We start from the raw sequence: 22,606 nt of genomic DNA on the forward strand, positions 1-22,606 counted from the left end.
GAGGAGGAGGAGGAGGAGGAGGAAACGAGATAAACATTGGATGGTCAGCATAAACGGTTTGACGCCTACCTTAACCTTTTTGCGTGTCTGTTTTGGATTGCCTCTGAGATCAATTTCCTCTTTGAACTTCTAGAAACGGCTTGAAAAATTCTATGGTGTGCGTGCGGCTCTATCGCCTTTAGATGTCATTGTGCTTCCACGATAAATTTAATGCTGATTGCTACTACTAACGGTATATATTAGAAATTTGTACAATTAGGTTTAGCTGATATTTATATCTTTCAAAGACTAGGAACAATTCATTCTACCAAAAACAAAAAAGACTAGGAACAATTCCACCTCTATGATTAATTTGTATGACCAAGTTGATCTGGACATCTATATCGCCCATGGACTATCAAATTGGCAGCATGCATGCACACCATGCTCCGGGATGCAAACATGTTTGAAATGGAAAAGATCATCGAAGCATGACCGTTGGTATTGCATTGAATCATCCAATGGCTTGATTGAACTACTTTACTTTGGTGCTTTTAGAGGCCTGACATGCAGCTGACGCTATATGATGCATGGTGGGATGAGTCCCAGGAAAATTATACCATTGTTTAGTCAACCATTTCTTTGAAAGTTTAACAACAAACTTTTCTCTTTTTTTTTTCAAACCAAGCTCCCATTCGACACCCATATATGACGTAACATGTGCCCATAATGGACTTTTAGATAGTTATTATTGTGCCATTATTATTCCTACTAGTACCAATACATATATAAATATATATGTATTTGTGTTTTGTCAAAGGAAGCATATATATGTACTCAGTACTCGGCTTGGACAGGGACTATGAAAATTGATTAATTAGCGAAGCCATATGATTCCATCCATCAAATCACGTTGCATTCACTTTGTACGTGTCAAGAATTGTCGCCTAGTCTTCGGTGTGCAAAAGTATAGTCCTGAGTGTTGACAAATGCAGGCCATGAGGACTTTAGATGATGGAGACCTTCCTTTACAACAACTAGTTTCTCTCAAAGTCATACTTTTCTTCTCATAAATCTCTACAAACCATAGTTGTTCCAGCTTGCAGCCTTCAAATAGATTATTCTGGCTGCCATTTTTGTTTCTCCGTCCCACCAAAAAAAAACTATACGTGCTCTGCTCCCCCCAAGAAAAAAAACCAAATAACAAGAAATAAAGTTTCCCTCCTAAAGTTTTTTTTTTTTTTAATATAGGAGAAAACATATGGTTTTGAAGAATATACTTATCACTTGTAGCTTGTTTTTGGAAAAAATCTAGATAGTTAATACTAATTTTTATTTTTAGACTTGAGTTCAAATTTCAATGTTAAATATATGGAAAAGTCAGGGAGAGAAAATTAGCATGAAAATTTTGATCAAATTTTTGGTAGTTGACCAATGAGATAATTAAAATGCAATCAGCTGTTCTTAATAAAAAAATGTCATGCATGCAGGAAGATGAAGAGACAGTTCCTCCATTCTTTGATTATTCTAAATTTAAAAGTTTGTTGCAATATTATTGTTGTCGATTTATGACTAAGTTCATTGTCTCTCTATGAAAAGTATATAAAAAAAAGACCCAAGTCATTTTTACTGCAATATTTGTTCTAATACCACCTGAAAAACTCTATTATATACATTTTGTTGCCATTATTTATATTGCTGCTAGGAGACTAGCTATATTACACATAGGATCAGATCATACTATTTCCACTTGCTCGGCTATGTTCTTTCAATTTATCGTTTTCTTATTTGAAAAATCGTGTTCATTGTTATGATTAATATTACAATGTGTCCTTAACAAATATTGCAATTTATCCTGACCAAAAAAATGGATAATTGTGAAAGTAAAGAAAATAGGAAAACATTTTGTGGCACCAGTTTCATGCAGAGAAAATGTTCTTCGAACCCATTAGATCGAACTAGTATGGCGACTCAACATTCAGTCATCGCCCATGTCATATCAATTTTCAGATGTGTGAAAAATCCCGTCATATCACATGATAAATAGAGTTTTTCATTTGCACATAATAAAAGATGCATATATAGCATCACTCAAGAAAATAAAATATATGATTTAAATTTTTAATATACCAATCTAGATACCTTTTGACTAGTAGTTACTACAAAACAAACAATATCATTTTGTTCTCCACAGATAGGTTTTCATCCAAGCTGAGATCTTGACCAGGATATCAGTTTTTGTGGGTGTCAAAGCACCCATTGGTGTCGAGCGCATGTATAAACACCTGCATGTACAAATATTCGAGATTTTGATGTATACAATATTGATATATTGACTAAGTTCTCTAATCCTTTTGTTACTATTTTATTTTTTTAATAATAGTTTCAAAGTTAAGGGCTAATAATGATTCTCATTTTTATGAAATTGACCAAGACCAAAATATTGATTCAAATCTGGAAATATCTAGGTTGTTTTTAATTTTTTTCACTTCCCCTGTCAAACAGTATATATATACATACTAAGATCTCAATATTGGTCACCACCAAGATGGCTGATATCTTGTTACTAACTGCAGTAATCAAACATGTTTCTCCAGGCACCCTGAAACGAAATAAAAGGCAGAGATATCTACTTTTTCTTTAGCTTCTTTTTGAAATCTGAAATGTGTTACTTCTCTTTGAACTGTATTCCTTTGACTGCCATTTTCCTCTTTAGCTTCATCTCTCTCCTTTATAGAAATCTGCTCCACTCTTCTTATTATAATTTTCTTTCACCATAATGACATGTTGACAAAAATTTTATTCAGAAACCTGATACAATTTTGTTTTCATGTCTAGACTTGCATTGCTTGTCAAAGGCAAGGAGGGCTGACTTGGGCGAAAAGGCATGATGTCAGTTCTAATACTAGGCTTATCCCTTGGTGAACATTTCAAATTGCAATAAGAAGGAAAAATTGATTTAGTAGATTGTGTTGTTGTTTTTCTACAAGAACATATTATTACTAAGAATTATGTTACATAATTTTGCACTCAAATAAGATGTCAAGATAAGGAGTGAAATGGTATTTGCTAGAATATGATCTTCCATGAGTTAACTAAAAAGTGTGATTTAAGTTTCTAGGCCCTGTATAAATATTCAAGTTTGCTAAGAATCTAAATCCTTAGTGATCTTGAAAGATTTGTATGGATATAATAGGATCCATGTTGTGCGCGCATGTGTATGTGTGCGTGCGCATGTAATTTTTAAGCATTTTTATTCTCAGTATCCTAGCACATATAAAGATGAGAGCTGTCCTGGTATTCAATTCAATTTCATAGTGAAATTGAATGTAACTTACCAAAAGGAAATTAAACAAATTGGGGCTTTGCCACAGTGATCATTGGTCATACCTCTGCTTAGCAACCAAAGGTCTCCAAAAAGTCTAGACCTGTGCAGTGGGTTGCTCTCAAAAACAAAAAGTAAGTCGAAGAAGAAAGAACCTCGATTTGGGATATTTAAAATGAATTTTGCAATAGAAACTTGCCTTGAACTTAGAAGAAAGTTGTCAATGATTTCTACTAATAGGAGGCTGACTCAGTTGATTTCATGAAGAGTGAAGCAGTGTCCCATATTCCTACTATTATGTTTATGTGTATCGTTTAGATGTTTTGGGCATCTTGAACGTTTCAATTAGGCTGTTTATGGGGCAGAGTAAAGGTTAAGGATGACATAGCAATCAAAAAAATTCCGAACAACACTAATAACAACAATTAATTGTGAGGATTATCTTGCCACTGTGTCAAGTTCGAAACAAGTTATTACAAGCTAATTATCAAACAACCCCAGCTAGTGTCTTAGTGAGGAGGGAGAATTAATCTGGAGTCCAGAATTGCTTAAAGGCGATAAGCAACACGCAAATACGTATCTTTTAACACAGAGTCCAGGATTATTTTTGAAGTAGTAGGCTATGTGAACCTTATTTTCTTGTCTAGATTTGATGCCAGTAACTGGAATTAAACTATTATCTTGTATCCCCATGATGTTCCTTCTTTCTGTGCTGCAAGACCAATAAATAATTTCCAAAGCTCTGAGCTGACTTTGATATCACAATTTAGAAACAAGATCAAGATTGTGGATGCTGGTGCAGTGGAACCACTAACTGGCTTCTTGCGATCAACAAACTCAAATCTACAGGAGTATGCGACTGCTGCTCTACTCACCCTCACTGCTTCTTCCATCAACAAACCGATCATGAGTGCTGCAGGTGCTATCCCCCTCCTCGTCAAGATACTTAGAGATGGCGAACATACAAGCCAAGGTTGATGCAGTCATGGCCTCATACAATCTCTCCACACTCCCTTGAAGCATTAACACCATCCTGTCAGCCAAACCTATACCTCCTCTGGTAAACTTGCTAAAGTGCTGCAAGAAATCAACCCAAACAGCTGAAAAATGTACAGCCATTCTAGAATTATTACTCAAGTCATGATGAGGGGAGGACTGCTTTGACGTCTGAGGAAGGTGGGGGTGCTTACAGTGGTTGAAGTACTGGAGGAGGGGTCTCTTTAAGTTAAGAACATGCAGTAGGAGTGCTGCCGACAGTGTGTGAGAGTGATCGCCGCAGATATAGAGAAGTAATTTTCAATGAGGGTGCAATGCCCGGTCTTCTGGAGCTAACCGTTCAGGGGACACCCAAGTCTCAATCCAAAGCTCGTTCTCTCCCAGTATCCCAGATTGGAGTTGCAGGCTGACACACTTGAAAACATCATCAGTAACATTTTTTCTTTTTGCCAGTTGAATAGTAGCCAGAACATAATATCCTCCAATCATATATCTGAAGAGGATATCTCAAAGAAGATGCAGCTAGCTGGAACTTTCATCAAATGCAACCAAAGCAGAACCATTCTGACAAGGGAAAACTACATGATTCTTTGTTTGAGCAATCTGAAATGAGAGCATTCCATGGAAAATTTTTTTGGCTCAGATTGATGGTGATGATCGTGCGGGGAAGGCAAAGAAGATGCTGGCTGAAATGGTGCAGGTCAGCATGGAGCAGAGCCTAAGGCATTTGCAGCAGAAAGCTTTTGCCACTCCAACCGAGCGGTCTCTCAGTAAATGTCTTTCTGAAGTTCCCTCCAAGTGATAGTTCAATGAAATGGGTAGTGTGTTTCTATCTCTTCCCTTGTGTTGTATCAATGTTGGCAATCAAATTTTCGATAAATAGAATCATGTAGGATGCCAGTCCAGGCAGTGATGGTAGCTGGTGACTGGTGAAATGTTCATAGTTAAAATCTGCATGTTCTTTCTGCTTCCTTGGGGGCTCTTTGGTTGCCTTTGTACCGTAAAAACTATTAGCCTGTTATGCAATCAATCATATCTTGTTTCTTTTCAAATTCCTTCAATAATCAGATAAAAGGCACATACAGATTTGTTTTTCCTCTAATATTGGAACGAGAATACCAGGCACCTGCATGAACATCCAGAACAATATGCTTTGAATAATTTGCAGGATTATGTGTTCTCGCGGCAAGGTAGAACTGCATCTTAATTGAACAATATTGGTCAAAAAAACCTGAATTTAACAGCACTGCAAATTATTAGAGTGATTTGATTCTCATTTATACCATAGAAATGAAATTGAACTACAAATTCTTAGACAAAAGTTAGCTGGCTCAAAGAGGTGAACATTGTTATTGATGGACTAGAAAATTTTTGAAGGACCGGGACATTCTACTGTTATGACAATTTTGCTAGATCTCTTTTGATATTCCCTTCATGTAGCATAAGAGTAGACTACCTGCCTCCAGCTTTCCCCCCTACCTGCTATCAACTTGAATAGAAATTTGGTTCCATTTAAAATCTGACAAGGATATGGATCAAGTTTTTGGTATGTCTAAATACCATCTTTAATGATTCGATTACTGCATTAGAAATTAAATAGGTTGACAAACTAAGAGTTAACCATAGTTTGATCAAATTATTCATGAACCCATGCATGAAATCTAGAATGAATTAATCATTGTTGGCCACATATATGCACATGGCAACATAGAGGTGGCTTTTGCTGAATACAACCACCCAAGAATAGTTTTTTCATAATAATAATAAAAACAACTACCCAATGGAGTGTTTGATCTGACCACCCCCTTTAAGGGTTTTAGGAACTGGTCTATTTGGAGGTGGAGGATTTTCCAGCTATCAATAAATGTGGCTCCAGTTCTGCTTATAGCACAAAAAATTCAACTTGCATGCACATAAAAGTCAGAGTAATCATAGAGTAGAAGTCCAACCTGCTCACATATGAAGATTGAGGGATCTATGGAGTTGAGGTTTAATGTTCTCATGCATGGAGTTCAAGTAACTTGCGAGGTTGATGGCAGATGTTTTTATATTTGTAAGGAAGTAGCTCGATCGAGTCTTGCTTCTGAGGTTCGGGCAACAAAGGATATGGTATATGTTTTATATTATGTTACTAATATTTAACAAGTAATGCATTTTTTTCCCATATTTCTCTCTCTTTTTACTTATTTTCACAATCACTAGCTAGGCGAATTAAACTTCTTGCTTCAGAGACGATATGGAGAACCATGACCACCTACTTGTATCTGCCACTTCAATCATCATAGTGAGGGTGGTCTAAAATGTCGGGCAACAGTAGGACCTACATACAAATTTTATTAGCATTATCTGAACTGCAAGATTGAAGATCTAACGATATACATTGTCAAACCTGAACACTTATTTCATTAGCTTTACCTGAACTTTAAGGCTCTTTTGGCAGAATTTTCTTGGGTGTTTGGTGGAGGGGAGACTATCTGCATGCTGAATCTCTTTCTTATACAAAACTAACTTTTCTTCTTTCACTCTTTTTCATTGTGAACTTTTCAGTGCCTCATTTCACCAAATGTTTTCAGAATGAGGTATAGGCCCTCTCTCTTCTGAGCCTCTGAGGCTTTTGTCCCACTCCTGTAATATGAAAAAATAGAAGAAAAATTATTTACCGCGCTACATGTAATTGCTTTTTATTCAGGAAAAAAAAAACTGACCATGCTTATATGTGAGCATAAAGTTTACGTGGACTTGGTGGTGCATAGAATGAATGATCTTGGGAGCCCCATGCACAGCCAATCATGCGTTGCCACATCAATATAAAAGATTACATGTCTCCACGGGCGAAGTTTCGATCTTATTTTAATCTAACGTACGTCGATGGCTTTTTCTCTCCAACTGAGACCTTGGTGAGTAATTAAGAAAACATTAGATCGAAAGTTAAAGGCATGTCTCACTGGAGCCCATGATGTAAAGAAGAGGCTCGTCTCCCCTCACCGTGCATGCCGTAAGCCATCGGCATTTCCTTGGGTGGCGTTAGGAATTCAGCAGAGTAGCAAGTGTCAGCAAAAAGTTCCCTCTGCTGTTAGCTAATAAAACACCAATAATGCCCATCCCTCGGCAAAGGAGAGTGGGTTGGGTGCGTTTGGCTCTCGGTGGGCTGCGTGGTTGCGCCCCACATGATCTCTTCAAGCAGGTCAGGACCAGTTCATATAACATCACCATTTTAAAGTTTAAAAGTGCAAGATATATTTAATGCATTTAGTCTCCAAAACGCTTGTTCTTGCTGCCACCAGTAGTTCATCGTATTGATAAAATCATCAAGAAGTAGAGTAGGAAATTAAGTACCGCTATCTAGCGGGGATGTCAATGAATATTTTAGCCATTCCTGAAATGAATAGCACTGTTTTAACCAAAATTATATTAGGAAGGTTCCGGTGATGGTTTAAAAATTAAAAATCGTTCGATTTTGGTTTTGGTGAATTTTTCAATCCGAAATCGAAAATACCTGATAGTTAATTATATCCTTAGTACCCTTTGTATTCGGTATAGATTCAAATTAGGAACTTTATAAAATGATCTTGACCATCCTCTATTCCACTTAACAAATCTTTAATTTATATGTAAAAATTATAAAAACTATTTTATATTGTGAAAATTATAAAAATTAGTTTATATTATTAAAATTATGGATGATATCTCTAATTTGATAAATTTATATATAAAATTTTTAAAATGAATAAAAATATAAATGGTTTTTAATTTTATGGTCTTGGTTTTGTATTTCTTTCCGATGGCAGTTATGATTTTGTTAATATATTCAAGCTGACAGGCCTAACTCTCGTTCACGATGATGAATTAATTATGCTAGCTAGTAAAAAAATAAATTTCTTTTTAACTGCTCTAGAGAAGCATATATAAAGATATTTCCATCCCAGACATCTTCACATAATCTGTAAACGTGCCTCTGCACCATGAATATTTAATAGTAAATCCTAACATAACCTCTTGCTCTCCAAGCAATTATCTTTGTTGGATTGGAGAAGAAAATAGATTTGATTGGACAATGGGAGTTGCACCTTCGATTTTTGGACCCTAGAAGTTTTATTAAACTCTCCCACGTGTTTCCAACCCTTGCATGGGTAATTCTTCTAAAATTAGACATAGATAATCGAGTCATGGGTGGTTAAACTTCATTATACCTCTGCTTTTTACAAAATAAATAGACTAAAAGTAAGAACTTTAGGCCTACAAGAAAACAATAGCTTAGGTTTGAACCTTAATTAAAGGCCCGATGACTTGGTGGAAATTTGCCGGTCTTTATCTATTTATCTCCGCAACTTTATAGTTATAATTGAATTTAGTAACACTCTTTAGTTTATTTTTTTCGTTGTGTGGTAGAAATAAAAGCAGAGCAATTGCCAAATTAAGAGTGCATTACTAGTTAGGTAACTTATTAAAAAATATAAAGAATTAGATTGTATAAATATGCCAATTCTCCATGTTTATTGTTAGATGCACCTCACATGTATAGTGGTAATCACCATGATTGAGCCAATTATTTCTTTGTTTACTTGTAGCTCAATTATACATTTCAAATACAAGCTGCACTATATTTGAAGTTGTGGTTGAAAAAATTGTTTCTATTTGGTTGTCTTCCATTGAAAAGTGTAAATGCAAGTACAACGGTTACGATAACTTTATAAATGATCCGAAAAGGCTATCCCTAAAAATACATCATCATATTATCTCTATAATTATAGTAAACATAATATTAATATTAAATTATTACTAGATTAATTTATCATAAAACTACTCTTGTATATATTATTATAAAGTGATTTGGTATTATAAATAATCCAATATATCATTAGAATTATTTTATTTATAGTAATTAATATTAAATTTTAACAATCGGAAAGTGGTGAAGGGACTTCTTCAAGCTGCTTAAAATTGCAACAACTTTTATAATTAGATTTGGATTAGGATTAGTACCCAAAAATTTAAGCTAGTAGATGTATAAGCCTGTGAGTATATAAGCACCACTAAAATTCTTCATATATCTATTGTAAGACTATTTCTCATTAATAACTTATACATTTGGAATAGATTCCTAAACCTTGGAACACCACTTCCAAATTAAAAGAAAAAAAAAATCAAGGTACCTAAAGAATAGCCTATTTACGAATTCTTAGCCATACAAAAACCTACACCCTCTCCAAATTAAAAGTGAAAAACATCAACATATCAATAAATTCTTTCTATATTTATTTTTGTAAATTTTTAACCTTAAAAATTTCTTGACCCCGATGATGCCCGTCTGAAGGGGTATGCTTATAATAAATGCATGGTGTAAATTGGATGGTGGTAATTGGAAAATGAATGTCTAAACAATTGAATGTGATCTAAAGTGTCCAAAATATCTATGTAAAAAGTAATTCCGTTTAAATGTCTTTGCTTCATGCATCAAATTGCTCCAAAATCAATACATCGTGCTATTTTAACTATACATTTGGGAGAATTTGATGTATCCAGAATCGTAGAATTTAGCTGTAAATTTTTAATATTGCATTCTATGATGAATACAAAATAAACCCTTCATATTCCATGCATATACCGGAATGCTGGTTTCTCTCTTTTTCCTGTGATATCCTGGCAGATCACCATGCTTTCCTTCTCAATACTTATAGCATGCAAAAGGAAAGCTTGAAAAAAAAAAACAAAAAGAAAGGAATTTTTCCACTTCCTTTTGTCTTTTTACTATTTTATAACTAATCATTTATAGTTATTCGCCTCAGCTTCTTTTCCCCTGACGCACCTGCGCTGTTCCCCACGTCCTGTGATCTCGTACGGCTCCTCATTTCTTAATTTCCCTCCCCTTTTTGTCTTCTCTCGGATACCAACCTCCCTCTCGCGCGATATTCTCGCTTTTTCGTAATTCCTCTCGCGATATTCTCTAACGCCATCCCCTCTAATCACAAACTGTAGTCATACATAAAAATAAGAAAGAAACAACAGCCGCCGTTAGATCATTTAATCTTTGTATCGCAACCACATGATGTCTTCCCTTCCGGTGAAGTTACCTGTCTTCCCTTCCGGTGACCCCCGTCCAAGAAGCAGAGATACCTGACGCTCTTGGTCTTACTGGTGGTGCCCACATCCGGAATTTACGTCATTATAAAATACAAATAAAATGGTTGCCGCCATAGCGTTGGCACGTGCGAAGCAAAAGCCGGAAGGCGATATAAGATAACCTGTTTCTCCCCCGGCTCTCTTTCTCTCTGTGGATTAACCTGGGGTTTTCCGGCCATGATTTCGGCGGCGTTGGCGAAGGCGTCGTTCCCGAATTGGGGATCACGGTGCGACTGCCGCCACCACGGCCCACGGGCCACCGTGATCGACGGCTACGATTGCATGGTGGTGATGAAGCCCTATGCCCGGAGGAGGAGAGGAGAAGAGCCCAAGGAGAAGTCGGCGGCGGGGGTGGAGGCGGCGATGGGTTCGCCGGATTCGTCCCGGGTGTGCGCTGACTGCCGGACGTCGAAGACTCCTCTCTGGAGGAGCGGCCCCAGCGGACCCAAGGTCCTTCCCCTGCTCCAATTCATCTTCTTCTACCCCCCCTGTTTCTTTTTGTCTCTTAGTTTTTCTTACATCTTTTACCATTCCATCGTGGATTTCGTAGTATGGTATAATCTACATGAGATCTGGTCTAATAAGTTTTCAGTTCCTCTTTCCTCTGAGAATTTTGAGGATTTCTTGCATGAAGATAGCTAATTCAAAAGTTCTCCTCTTATTGGCATTTCGACGATTTATTGTCTACAGATCCCTATTTGAATTCCGTCGCCCGTTCTGTTCGTTTCCTTTTTTGGCGAGATACCATGCTATTCTGTTCTCAAATTCTTGGGATTTGATCTAGTATCTGGCCTCGTGGTCTCCCTCTAACCTTAGGATTATTATAAAAAAATTTAATGATTCGATCAATGGATACTGTTGTTAGTTTTTGTTTTTCCCGGCTAAATCGTTAGATATCGGGAGACTGATTTGGTGTTTTTGTGATTTATTTGATTTTTTTTTTTTCCTCGTGGGACCCGCAGTCTCTCTGCAATGCATGCGGGATCAGGTATCGGAAAAGGAGGAGAAAAGCTGAGATTAATGGAGAAGCAGGTGCTGAGAAGCAGCAAAAGACTACGACTGCTACCACGACTACTATGAAAGGAAAGAATGAGAACGCGATGGATCCTTTGGAGGTGGTGGGAGAGGAGGAGCTGAGGCGGAGGCAGAAGGAGAAGCAGGAGAAGATGCTGCTGCTTCTACTGGAACGCCAGAAGCAGAGGAGGAGGGAATTGAAGGCGGCGGCGATGGGAGCTGCCCGGAGCGGCGCTGTCGCCGGCAAGGAGGAGGCGGAGGCGGCGCTCCTCCTGCTGTCCCTCTCCTCTTCTGGCATATTTGTCCATCCATAGCAGTGGCTGACATCCCTCGCCACTCTCTCTCCCACTTCTCCCTTTCTTTTTGTCTTTTTCTGATACAGAAGAGAGAGAGAAACGGAATAGAACTTTTTTTTTTCCTTTTTAAGTTAATGGAATGATGGTGATATTGTAATTAATTATCTTGTTATTGGAGTACTTGGCTGGTGTGTTGCTCGCCCCCCTCTTTCGCTTGCAACGGCGGCGAAGGAGAATTTTGGCTTGTAGGGGGGAGTTAAGAAAAGTCTGTTGTTTTTTATCGTTTGCGTATGAACCTTTTTTTTTTTTTTGGGTGGTGTTTGGTCTTGTGGATTAAAATGCTTGTGATGATTGGGTGATCTTAGGGGAGTAAAATAGTTTTTATAGTACTCGTTATTTGGAAATGAGAATATTCTGTTCTACCGTATTACCATGAAGCACTCGCTCACCACACCACAGCTATTCCTTATTGGGAGCAAATGGGCTGGGTGGTTTAATTTGTGGTCCAGCCCTATGAGTATGAATTACTCGTCTCTGGCCACTGAAGGTAATGGGGAAAAGAAGTTGCTGTAGCAGTCCCTTTGCATGAGAAAGTTGGCGAGGCTGATTGCTGCTTTTTTGGCAAGTAGGAATAGGTTGGGGCAGAGAGATTTTGAGTGGCTCGCTGCTGATCTAAGAACCGAGCCAAAAGGAGGCTGTCTCACCATCTGAAGTGCCAAGCCCCACCATCAGAGACTTGTGGAAGTTTATCTTCTGAGAAGTTCGTAATGAATATAAGATCAGCTTCAGAATGGTCAGGTGATCCTTTGAAGGGCTGCTAAATAGTGGTGTGTCGTCGGCGTACCACAGGCATTGGATTTGGCCTGATGGTTCGCAAGGGCCAATACCAGTGATCAAGTTTCCGATTTCTACTAATTCTGGTGAAGCAGTCGGCCACCAGTATAAACAGTATCCTGCTCTAGTCCTCTCGTATTGCGGAACCATCTCCCTACCCTGCTGTTAACGATGATGGAGGAGCTGGAAGATTGAAGAAGGGAGGTGATCCGTGGGCTGAACATTAGATTAACTAGGCTTATCTGGGCAAGAGCAGAACATTAGATTAATCGGACCCATTCAGCTCAATCTGACTTCACTCATCCAAGAGCCAATCGTGCCCTGACATCCTGTATCGGCACTATGCGGATAGTGTATCAGTATGCCTGATATAGAGATTAGTTAGATATACCGAGAGTTAGCATGACCCTCTTACTAAGTGTGGTTTGATACTTGTATGATATGGTATGTTTAGTACCGGACGGCATGTGTTGATATGATGAACCTTGTTGATATGCGACTGGTTCATGACTGACCTAGTTGAGCCCGAATGAACTAACGGATCCAAAAATTGGGTTGGGTTTGGATATAAAGTCAATGCCGCAAAGAAAACCAAGTTGGGTGTAGATCATGATTGATCTGGTCCACATCCAGCCTAGTTGTAAGCTTAATAATGTTAATTAAATCTCTGTTGTATGTTGTATTATTGATGAGGAGCCTCTAAAACCATCATGTATGGTCAATTTTAAGGTCATGCTCCATAGTAGGATACATGCTTTGATGTAGTCTCTCAAGTACGAAAAGGCAGGCTTGCTGAAGGTGGACCTCCAAGCGATAATTTCCAATTCTCAGGTACTCACTAGGCCAAACCGCCCCATTAAGCTTTTCAATGTGCCCCAATTTTCCGCAGGTAGGTGTTTAAATTCGAGCCTCGAAGGGCTGTTTATTTCTGTTTTTGAGTCAACTAATGCTTCGATGTAGGTCACAAGTCCACATAGAACTAACTAGCTTCCAAAGATTTACTAAAACATGATTTTGACCAATAATAATTTGTATATATCTAGCTACAAATGGATGGCCGAATGCAATGAACTATCTCAGATCCAACTTCCTTGCTGGGCCTAGTTTAGAGCCAAGCTTGGCCTGATCTGATATATGAATACTTGGAGATTAGAGAAAGGCTAGGTTCAAGCAAGTCAGAAGAGTTTTCCCTAATATTTGCTTTCTTCATGAGAGCAGACGCAGGGAGTACTCCCTTCTTTTGTTTGTAGTGAGTTTTCTCACTCTGCTACCCAAAAAAAAAAAAGAAGCAAGCAAGCACTAGGCTTGGGATGGAATGGGCGTACGATACCTTAAATTCGGCGCAGCGTGGGCTGAATTTGTGTGGCCCAAGCCCTGCTATCCACCCCTAACTGGAGGGTTTTTGTGTTATATTTTCTGCCAGCTAACAGTTTATGGAGTTAGCTCTGTTTGTAACATATTAGGGGTATGTTCAGGCGAAGGAGTTGAGCTTTAGATTGGGCATGACAATAAATAACTATAATTCCAGCTTTTTGGTTGGAGTCCTATTTTCATTCCCATTCTAAATGAAAATGAGAATGTCCCAATCTTTCAAAATCTAATTCAGATTTCCATCTGGTATGATTCCAGTCACAAGCCAAATATGCCAGAAGAGAATATGACCATTTTGATGCATATTCTCATCAATTCTTATTCTGACTTCGATTCTGATTCCAATTTTCATCGAGGATCGAGCGTACCCTAGAAGTTTTTATCATGCTCAACCATCTTTCACAAACAATTAGACACCTCAATTCTCCAAGTGCCCAGTCCATACTTTTCAGGTTACAACCATATACCCTGAGATAAAATGATTTTTTCTTTAGACCAGGAGTTACAATATCACTAACTCAATAATGCCATTTTTATTATTTATTTTAGAACTACGCATGGAGAGATCAGGCCAACGGTTCCATATAGATGATAGGGAAGTTATTTGACGCAGGATGAGAGCGGATATATAGAGACCAAGAATCCGGCTGCCTACGATCATGATGACATACATACATCAAAATGGCACGTCAATCCTAATCATGGCCGTCCCTTATCACGATCAGTGAACTGGAAACCACAAATTAGCATGGGAGGGGGCCACACTGCGCGGCTTGCTTTTATCTTGATTTGATGGCCGAGAGGCCCGGGACGGTGACCTTGCACCAGACGGCAGCAGATGAGTGCCATGCCAGTGGTAAACCACTCTCCCCGAATATAGCCTTTGTTTGGCTAAAGAATTGAATTTTTTGTACGCCACCATTGACCTCTAAGGGAGCTTTTAGAATTTCATACTAAAGGAACTCATTTCTTATTATTATACTTTGTCACGTTAATATGGTTGTCATTTGAGGAAGAACAAAACAATCTCCACATATATATTTGCTAAAGGTATGCATGATATCTACGAATTCAGGTAACAAATGGAGGTAGATATCAGTAACTGCAACCCCAAGATGTTCAAAGCAAACGAATTTGGTGTATATAGTTGAAGAGTACAGCCCACAGTCCCCCATCCAAGGACCAAGAATGATAAGAATGCTCAACATAAGTAATACTGGGAAACATATGTACTCTAGTTTTGCCTGGCTATATATTTTACTTTAAAACAATATATCAAAACTTCTCTTCTTTTACCTGATTAATCCTATCTTATTAGATTAAAATTCATTGCAAGATGCTATGGTTTTAGAATCTTCGAAGAAAACGAAACAAAAACACACACACACACATATATATCTATTTTTCCCCTCTGCGATCACCTCCTCAATCATTTAGCTTCTAATGCGCAATCTATGAGCAGTAATTTGAAAATATGCAGAAGAAAACCCCCTTATCCTATAGTTATACATCAACCAAAAGCACCAATAGTTCTTCAAATTTTTTTAAAAAAACAGAAGTTACGAACTAGTAGAAAGAAAAACACAACATATATATGGACTAGCATAGAAGAAATTCCAGTGACAATGTGAGCAAACCCATGAATGGCGCACCAACATGAGCTATAACTGACGGAGCCGACGAGTACTTGTAGTAGTAAGGGTAGTAAGGGAGGATTGGATTGGGAGGGGGAGGTGCAGGGAAATTGCTATAAGGCGGAGGGTAGTAGTATGGTACATAACCTGCCGGTGGAGGATAGTATCCAGAATTCGGCGTCCCGGAACCTGATGGTGGAGGGTAGTATTCAGAATTCGGCGTCCCAGGCGGCGGAGGAGGATAGCTGCCTTCAGGCTCTGCCGGTGTGGATGGCGGCGGCAAGCACGGATACGGGCATTCCGGCAGAGTATTGTCGGAGAAACCCGTCTGAGGAAATCTCCATGCTAGTAGAAAGAAGAGAAGAGTAGAGACGAACTTAGAGGGCTTAGAAAGCATGGTCGAGAGAGAGCGAGAGAGAGGTTGGGGAGCGCATGAACGAAGGATAAGAAGGTAAACAAGAGGAGGTGCAACAATAATTGGGAGAGGGTAAAGTTAGGACAGTGACTATCAGGCAAAGGGTAAAAGCTGCGAGGAGCGTCTAGATGTTTGTTGAATTCCAGATCAGCTGTCCACTAGAGCCAAAAAAAATATATATATATATATATAAATAATAGCTTTTAACTATTTTTTAAATAAAATTTTAGATTATTACAGGTATTATCGAAACAAATTTGGTCTATAATCTATATAAATTATAAGACACTGCAGCTTAAATATATTTAAGCCAAATACATATTTGTAATTGAATTTGAATAGATTTAGATTTTTAATTTAAAGAATGATAGAGCTTAAAGAGAGAGTATGTAAATAGTTTTAGACCAATTATTTGTTGGATAAATTTTGAATACTTATTTTAAAAAAAATTAATTATTTTTTAATTATTTTTTTAGGTGAAGTGTTGAGCAGTTACCAAAGTAGTATGAGAGTAAAATACTTCGAAATCCAGAAAAAAAAAAAAAAAAAAAGCCTCCCAAAAGAATAGGCTAAAATAAGCACGCCACCAAGGTGGTAGCCCAGTTGGAACGGGGCGTTTGCTTCCAACCAAGTGGTTCCAGGTTCGAAACGCACGGGCGTCGATTAAATTCGGGGACCGGATGCCCCACGCCTGGACACGGGGTCTGGAAGCGCTACTGGTCGGCTGGTAGCCTGGGTGGTGCCAGGTGTGACGTACTCACACGGAGAGTTGGGTCGGATAACTGAGCCGGCCCACGGGTGGGGAGGGTATAAGTAAAATAGGTCGGGGTGCCCAACACACGACTCGGTCTACCCGCATCGAACATTCTCCTGGCGGGGTGGGGGCCCAGTGGTCGGAGCTGCTACGCGGGGGTGGGCTTGTCCCTTCCTCCCCCCTTTCCCTTTTCTTTTAGCAAAAAAAAAAAAAAAAAAAAAAATTGTAGGGGCACGAATCTTTGAGTTGTGTGAACTTGATAGGGTTCTTGACCGGGTGTCAAGCATTCAATTATTATTATCATTGAATGCATATAAAGAAACGTCCACTTGGTCGGGTCCTATTGAGGCAAAGGGGGAGAGAAGTAAAGGACCTTCTCACATAGTTTAGTTCCTGACTCAAGGGATGCAGGGACCCCATCAGGGTCATCACCAGAGTGAGAAAACAGCAGCTTTCGCCACGTTTATTTCTTTGCAAGCTGCAGTCATCATCATGACAGCTCGATGATTTAGGCAGCGAGAAGCGGCGTCCTATTGGAGGGTCATGCGTGGGGGCTCACCAACCCAACCATGCTTCTTCGGAACCTTCCCGAGTTCAAAGTACGGCGTTGAGATTCCCGCATAATTGTATGATGGTCTAAATAATCTTATAATTAGTTGGTAATGTACTAGAAAGGCATCGCCGTTTGCCTCACATGTTGTTGCTATTGTTTCGGAAGTTAATAGCTGTATCCGGGACCTAACACATGAAAGCATCAATTTACTAAATTAACAAGAATAAAACTATGCCCCATAACTAGTCGTGTCTTCAAGATTTAAAAATCAGCAGAATATTTGGTTTTGCATGGAACAAGATGAAAATTGGACCACATTTTGAACTCTCAACTTATTGCCCATAAGATTCTTGTGAGCAGAATCAGAGACTTGGTAGATCTCTAGACTCGAAGGCCAATTGAACCCATGTTTGTTAATAAATTAATTCGAATTGCTTATTTAAATGGACGACATGTCATGGCCTATTAGGGCTGCAAACGGGCAGAGTTGGTATAGAAGTCTAACTTTAGGTCTAATTTTATGATCTGAAGATGGCTTATCTGATGGGTTTAGTTTGGGTCTCCTTTCAGGTCAATTTGGTGGTTCAATATTACAAAGATTTTGAGTTTCTTAGGCATTAAAGGGAGTTAGATCCCCCTGATAAACCATGGAGGTGTGCTGGTTTTTCTTCCTCTTCATGACTCTTCTAGTTATGCACGGACTAAAGTCCTCGCTACTAACAGGTGTTCAGCAACAAAATCGTTTGGTTTCTAAATGGCAAAAAGTAATTTTACTCCAGCCTTTACTCTTTGTTTTTTACTTGTGCAAAACAAGCTCAAGTAAAGCAGAAAAGGGCCAAATAAAATAGAGATATACATGCCTTTAAAGCTTTTTTTTTTTTTTTAATCCAGTCAAGTTCGAGCTGAATTTCGAGCCAGAGTATTTTGAATCAATTCAAATCCAAACCTATAGCTGCTTAACTCGGCTCGGCTCGATTGCACCCACACTTTAAAGACAAGCTGGAATAAAGAAAAAGTCGAAAGTTAATATGTTTATTTGTTTTCTAATGCTTGTTTAAGATGGTTAAAGGCATTAAAGACAAAAATATGGTTATCTTACATCGCGTGGAGTCTACCAAGAAACCTCTTCATGTTAACTTCTCCCTTTAGGTCAATTCATATTTCCTTAATGTGGACTCTTTTCCATTCCAACCTATCCCCTTTTCTTTTTGAGAGCTGATGGTCCATGGGTTGGAAATGGCTGTATATATACTTTGTGATAATCCTCTCCATCCAGTTGAACCTTGCAGAAAAATTTACAAACTATCTGACAGTATGTAAAACGGTACGATTATTTGCAGAATAAAATTAGCCAGCTCAGGAGCGTAAGAACAGATACCAAATACAAAAACAAGTTTGCGAGAACAAATAAATTTGAAAGAGCTACAAACAAATATTAATTACTAAAATAAAGATGTTGCAAAATCTCATGGACAATCTTCACTTGAAGGTCTCCATGCCATTAATGTAGCGAGAAGACCCTGGAATGAGAGCAACTCTTTCTCAAAGAAGGCTATGAATAACAGAGGAGGGCGCACATAGAAGACTCGGATATATAGCAACAAAAACACTCTCCAACACAAGCTTAGGGTCTAAGCCACTAGAAATAGAATACTGTTTACACGCCAATAACCAAGGACCGATCCGCATCCAATCACTGTTTTGTTTTTTTCGACCAAGGACTGGTATATGTTGGATCTAAGATCCTCCCAACTACTAACCTGCACCAACACTAAATCCAACATTAAAACTATGATGTAATACTCAACAAATTTCTAATAAAATTAGAACTTGCAAATGAATCTCAACAAACCTTGTGTTGCTACTACTCATTAGCAGCAACAAGGAGATCCGTCAAATGGCTGATAAGAATTATTCATGTTAATCACCTTTTAAAATGTTTGGTCTTTAAGAATTTGTACTGCTTCAATTGGAACAATTAGTGTCTGATTGACTTGATGAATTCCATTAAAGGCCTGTTTGGGAGCTTCCCACATGATCCAAGGAGAGAGTCCAGGAACATTACGCGGGGGATAGAAAAGGAGGGAGCAGGAGAGAGAGAACTTAGTGGTTGTATGGACTGCTTCTCGTGGGATTAAAAAAAAAGACCTCGGTGCTCTGATCCCGGCTTATCCTGCCGGGTTTTAGCCAAAGAAGCCAAAAAAAAAAAAAAAAACACTATTTAGATGTTTCTCATAAGTCTCGGAAGAGGGTAAAAATGGAGAAGATCAGAAATAACTCTTCCCATTTGTTCTGCAAACCGTATGAGCAAAACTAAGTTCTCTGTTTTTTTAACGACGGAACGCGACGTACGTCCAAACTGCCTGCATAGCAAAAATCAGTTAATTATTTTTGATGAACTGATCAATTTGATTATGACCAGGAAGTCTACTTAAACACACAGATTTTCTTATAATCAATGTGCCGCTATAATGTAAATAGAGGAGAGAGAGAGTATCAAAGACATGAATATTTCTCCATAATAACCATCCAGAGAACAAGATCTATTTCATTTAAATTTCCTGGTACAATTAGAGAAGAAAGAAAACAAATCTAGATGGGTAAATTAAAAAAGGCATACTATTCATGATTCTAGGAACCTCACAACAACCAGAACTCCCACAATGCGAACAGCCCACACATCACGTAAACTGGCAGCAGCGCAGTGCAGCTCCGAGGACCACCCGATATATGGAAGTAGGGTGCGAATGGATACGAATTCTCTGACGGCGGACCCTCCATATAGAGATACGTCGGAGGTGGCGGAGGTGGACAATCCGAGGTTGGGTGCGTCGGAGGTGGCGGAGGTGGCAGCGGACTTACGGGGCAACCGCAGGGAGAACACGGGCAGTTCATCTCTGAATTGGGTGCCGGTGGAGATGCGGCGACCTCGTCATGCCTTTCCAAGGCCGAGCATCCGATCAATTTGGAAGCTGCCACAATGACCAGGAGTACGAGTAGAAGTAGTAGCAGTGGCTTTCGGCTAGCCTGTCGCATTTTGTGCCCCATGTCTTTGTCCGACCTCTCAAGAGATAATTCTAGGATGTTGCCTTTCTCTTCTTCCTTCTATTTCCTCGAGGCTTAACTGGGTTGGGCTGGAAACGATGGATGAGAAGGAAAGCGTAGAGAAAGGCGTTGGTGGGTGGTGTTTGGTTTTATTTTCTTGGCCTACGTACGTACGGTGTTGTGCATGAAGTGGAGAAGGGGTGCGTGCATGGAAAAACGTTGTTCAGAAATGGGAGAGCGACGCGTTTATATATACGTCGCTCTCTCTACCATCTTAGTTTGTCTTGAAAGCATCCCCATGTGGGTGCCCTAATCATGCGGACATCAACCGTCCAAGCATGTGTTTTAGGGGGGGTTAGGTGTAATCCAAGCTGGAGCACGACCCCAGCCAGCTCCATGTGAGACGCACACAACCAGAGCTACATATATATACATGGATTCTATATGTTTATTATATATATATATATATATATATATAACAAAACAGTTATGCAACCACTACTTCAGGCTGTAATAGAAATGGACGTAGCCAAGCCCAACATCAAGATCCATAAAATGACACCTAATGTAATTTACATTAGCCCAGTCCATTCATCCTCTATTTGCTAGTCAATTTGCCACCGCATTTACATCTCTACGTACATGCATGCACAAGTTTATACTCTTCAAATAATGTAGCTAAGTAGACGTATTATATATCCAAGGGCTCCTCTCACCGAAACTGCTCAAGACGTACACCGTGTATAAGGGACTATGGCCTAGGAGACATCGGGTTCCTTCATGAGAAAACCATCAGAGCATCTTAAACAAAAGCAGCATCAGCAATATCATTCCTAGCTAGGGTCATAAGATCAGTCATCTGTGTTAGCCTGGATCCAACTCGAAGGTGGTGCATGGTTCCTACGTACCGAATCTACTAAAATTGTGGATTTTTATTTCTTATATGAGACGATGCGACATAAGCTAACGCCAAGCATCTAGCCTTTTCGATAAGAGCCACGTACAAAATTCTCTCTCTTGGAACTAGAAACAAATAAGTTCTTATTCTTCCGTATGTACCATGCATAATAAAATCGAAGGCAGAGGTAAAACATAATGCTTAACGTGAAACTCTGGTGTTAAGTATTCATCCGCATGCCATTCATTCATGAGGAAAGGGTGGTGCACCCCCCATGTTTTACTCATTCCATCCCAAATAACCCGTAGATACCAACATTCTTGATAAGTATGCAGTCTTCCCCTGCAAAACTCTCCAAAGCTCCTTCCAAACCTGCCACTTATGTAAGTGTTAGTTAATTCCAGATTAAAAGAGTAAACTGATTTTGCTGTACCCCGTCAAATGAATCACCAACCCAACTGCCATTGTTCCTCAGACCCATATCTAGATAAAGGAGGGAGACCCGCCGCCAGCCCGTTCATGTAAGGACGGGAAGAGTTAAGAACATACGTACAAGTGGAGTAACGTAGGTCGTAGGGAAAGGAGAGACTAACCGGACGTGGCACTTGGATAAAACACTTATTTTCAAACTCATCTAGGAATATTCAAAATAGGTTCGCATAGGAGCATAGAAAATCAGCCAAACTGCAAATGCAATCAAATCGATTTCTCGATTCAGTTTGATCATTTTTTTCAAAATTTGATTTGATTTTAGTTTGAGAAAGTTTTGAACCCAAAAATATTGGTTCAGCTTTGATTTGAGATTTTAGAAAACCGGTTCAAAGCAATCTAACCTATGTGTATATATATAAATATATTCAAACCAACCCAGCACGATCCAACCAACCTAATGTGTGTGTCTATATATATATATATATATATATATATATATATATATATATATAATTTTTAATTTATTTTTTATATTTTTCATGTAAAATTAATTTTTTATGTTTAGATTCAGCCAGCTCAGTCCATTATATATCGACCCTATACCAAATGAAATTTTTAGGTTTAGACCAAACTTACTTTAGTATTTTCATGAAACAGCAAAGAATGTCTTACATATGCATCGGTCCTGATGTTTGCATGTGACAATATATAGTAGATTATGAATTTCCTGAAAAGTAAATCAAGAACAAGACATTTTATATGTTCATATTAACATTACACTAGCGGCCGGCACATGCTATGCATACAAGAAAATTCAAGGCAAACAGCTTTAGGTAATAATTAAACGTACATTTCCAAGAAATATTGCATATTTGTATTCAATACACTGACAGGATCATTTTTATACTATGCTAGTGGCCACGTTCCATCATGGGATAGG

The 22,606-nt window shown here is 38.7% G+C and overlaps 1 protein-coding gene and 1 pseudogene across 1 annotated transcript; both read left to right on the top strand.

The window, feature by feature from the left end:
* Positions 1 to 3,261: 3,261 nt before the first annotated feature.
* Positions 3,262 to 5,095, top strand: LOC103699809 (U-box domain-containing protein 45-like; annotated as a pseudogene).
* A 5,473-nt stretch (positions 5,096 to 10,568) lies between these two features.
* Positions 10,569 to 12,484, top strand: LOC103715149 (uncharacterized). The gene is made up of 2 exons (XM_008802686.6): positions 10,569 to 10,870; positions 11,383 to 12,484. Exons 1-2 carry the CDS (start codon positions 10,598 to 10,600, stop codon positions 11,746 to 11,748), a joined length of 639 nt encoding a protein of 212 aa, XP_008800908.2. The 5' UTR covers positions 10,569 to 10,597; the 3' UTR covers positions 11,749 to 12,484.
* Positions 12,485 to 22,606: the final 10,122 nt, after the last annotated feature.

Source organism: Phoenix dactylifera, chromosome 9, assembly GCF_051530095.1.
Source record: "Phoenix dactylifera cultivar Ajwa chromosome 9, Ajwa_hap1_PhDact_Kaust_v1.1, whole genome shotgun sequence".
NCBI classification, from domain to species: Eukaryota; Viridiplantae; Streptophyta; class Magnoliopsida; order Arecales; family Arecaceae; genus Phoenix; species Phoenix dactylifera.

Coding starts and splice junctions, on each gene's coding strand:
- LOC103715149 (XM_008802686.6), top strand. CDS start 10,598: ATGATTTCGGCGGCGTTGGCGAAGGCGTCGTTCCCGAATTGGGGATCA. Junction 10,871..11,382: donor GCGGCCCCAGCGGACCCAAG/GTCCTTCCCCTG, acceptor TGGGACCCGCAG/TCTCTCTGCAATGCATGCGG.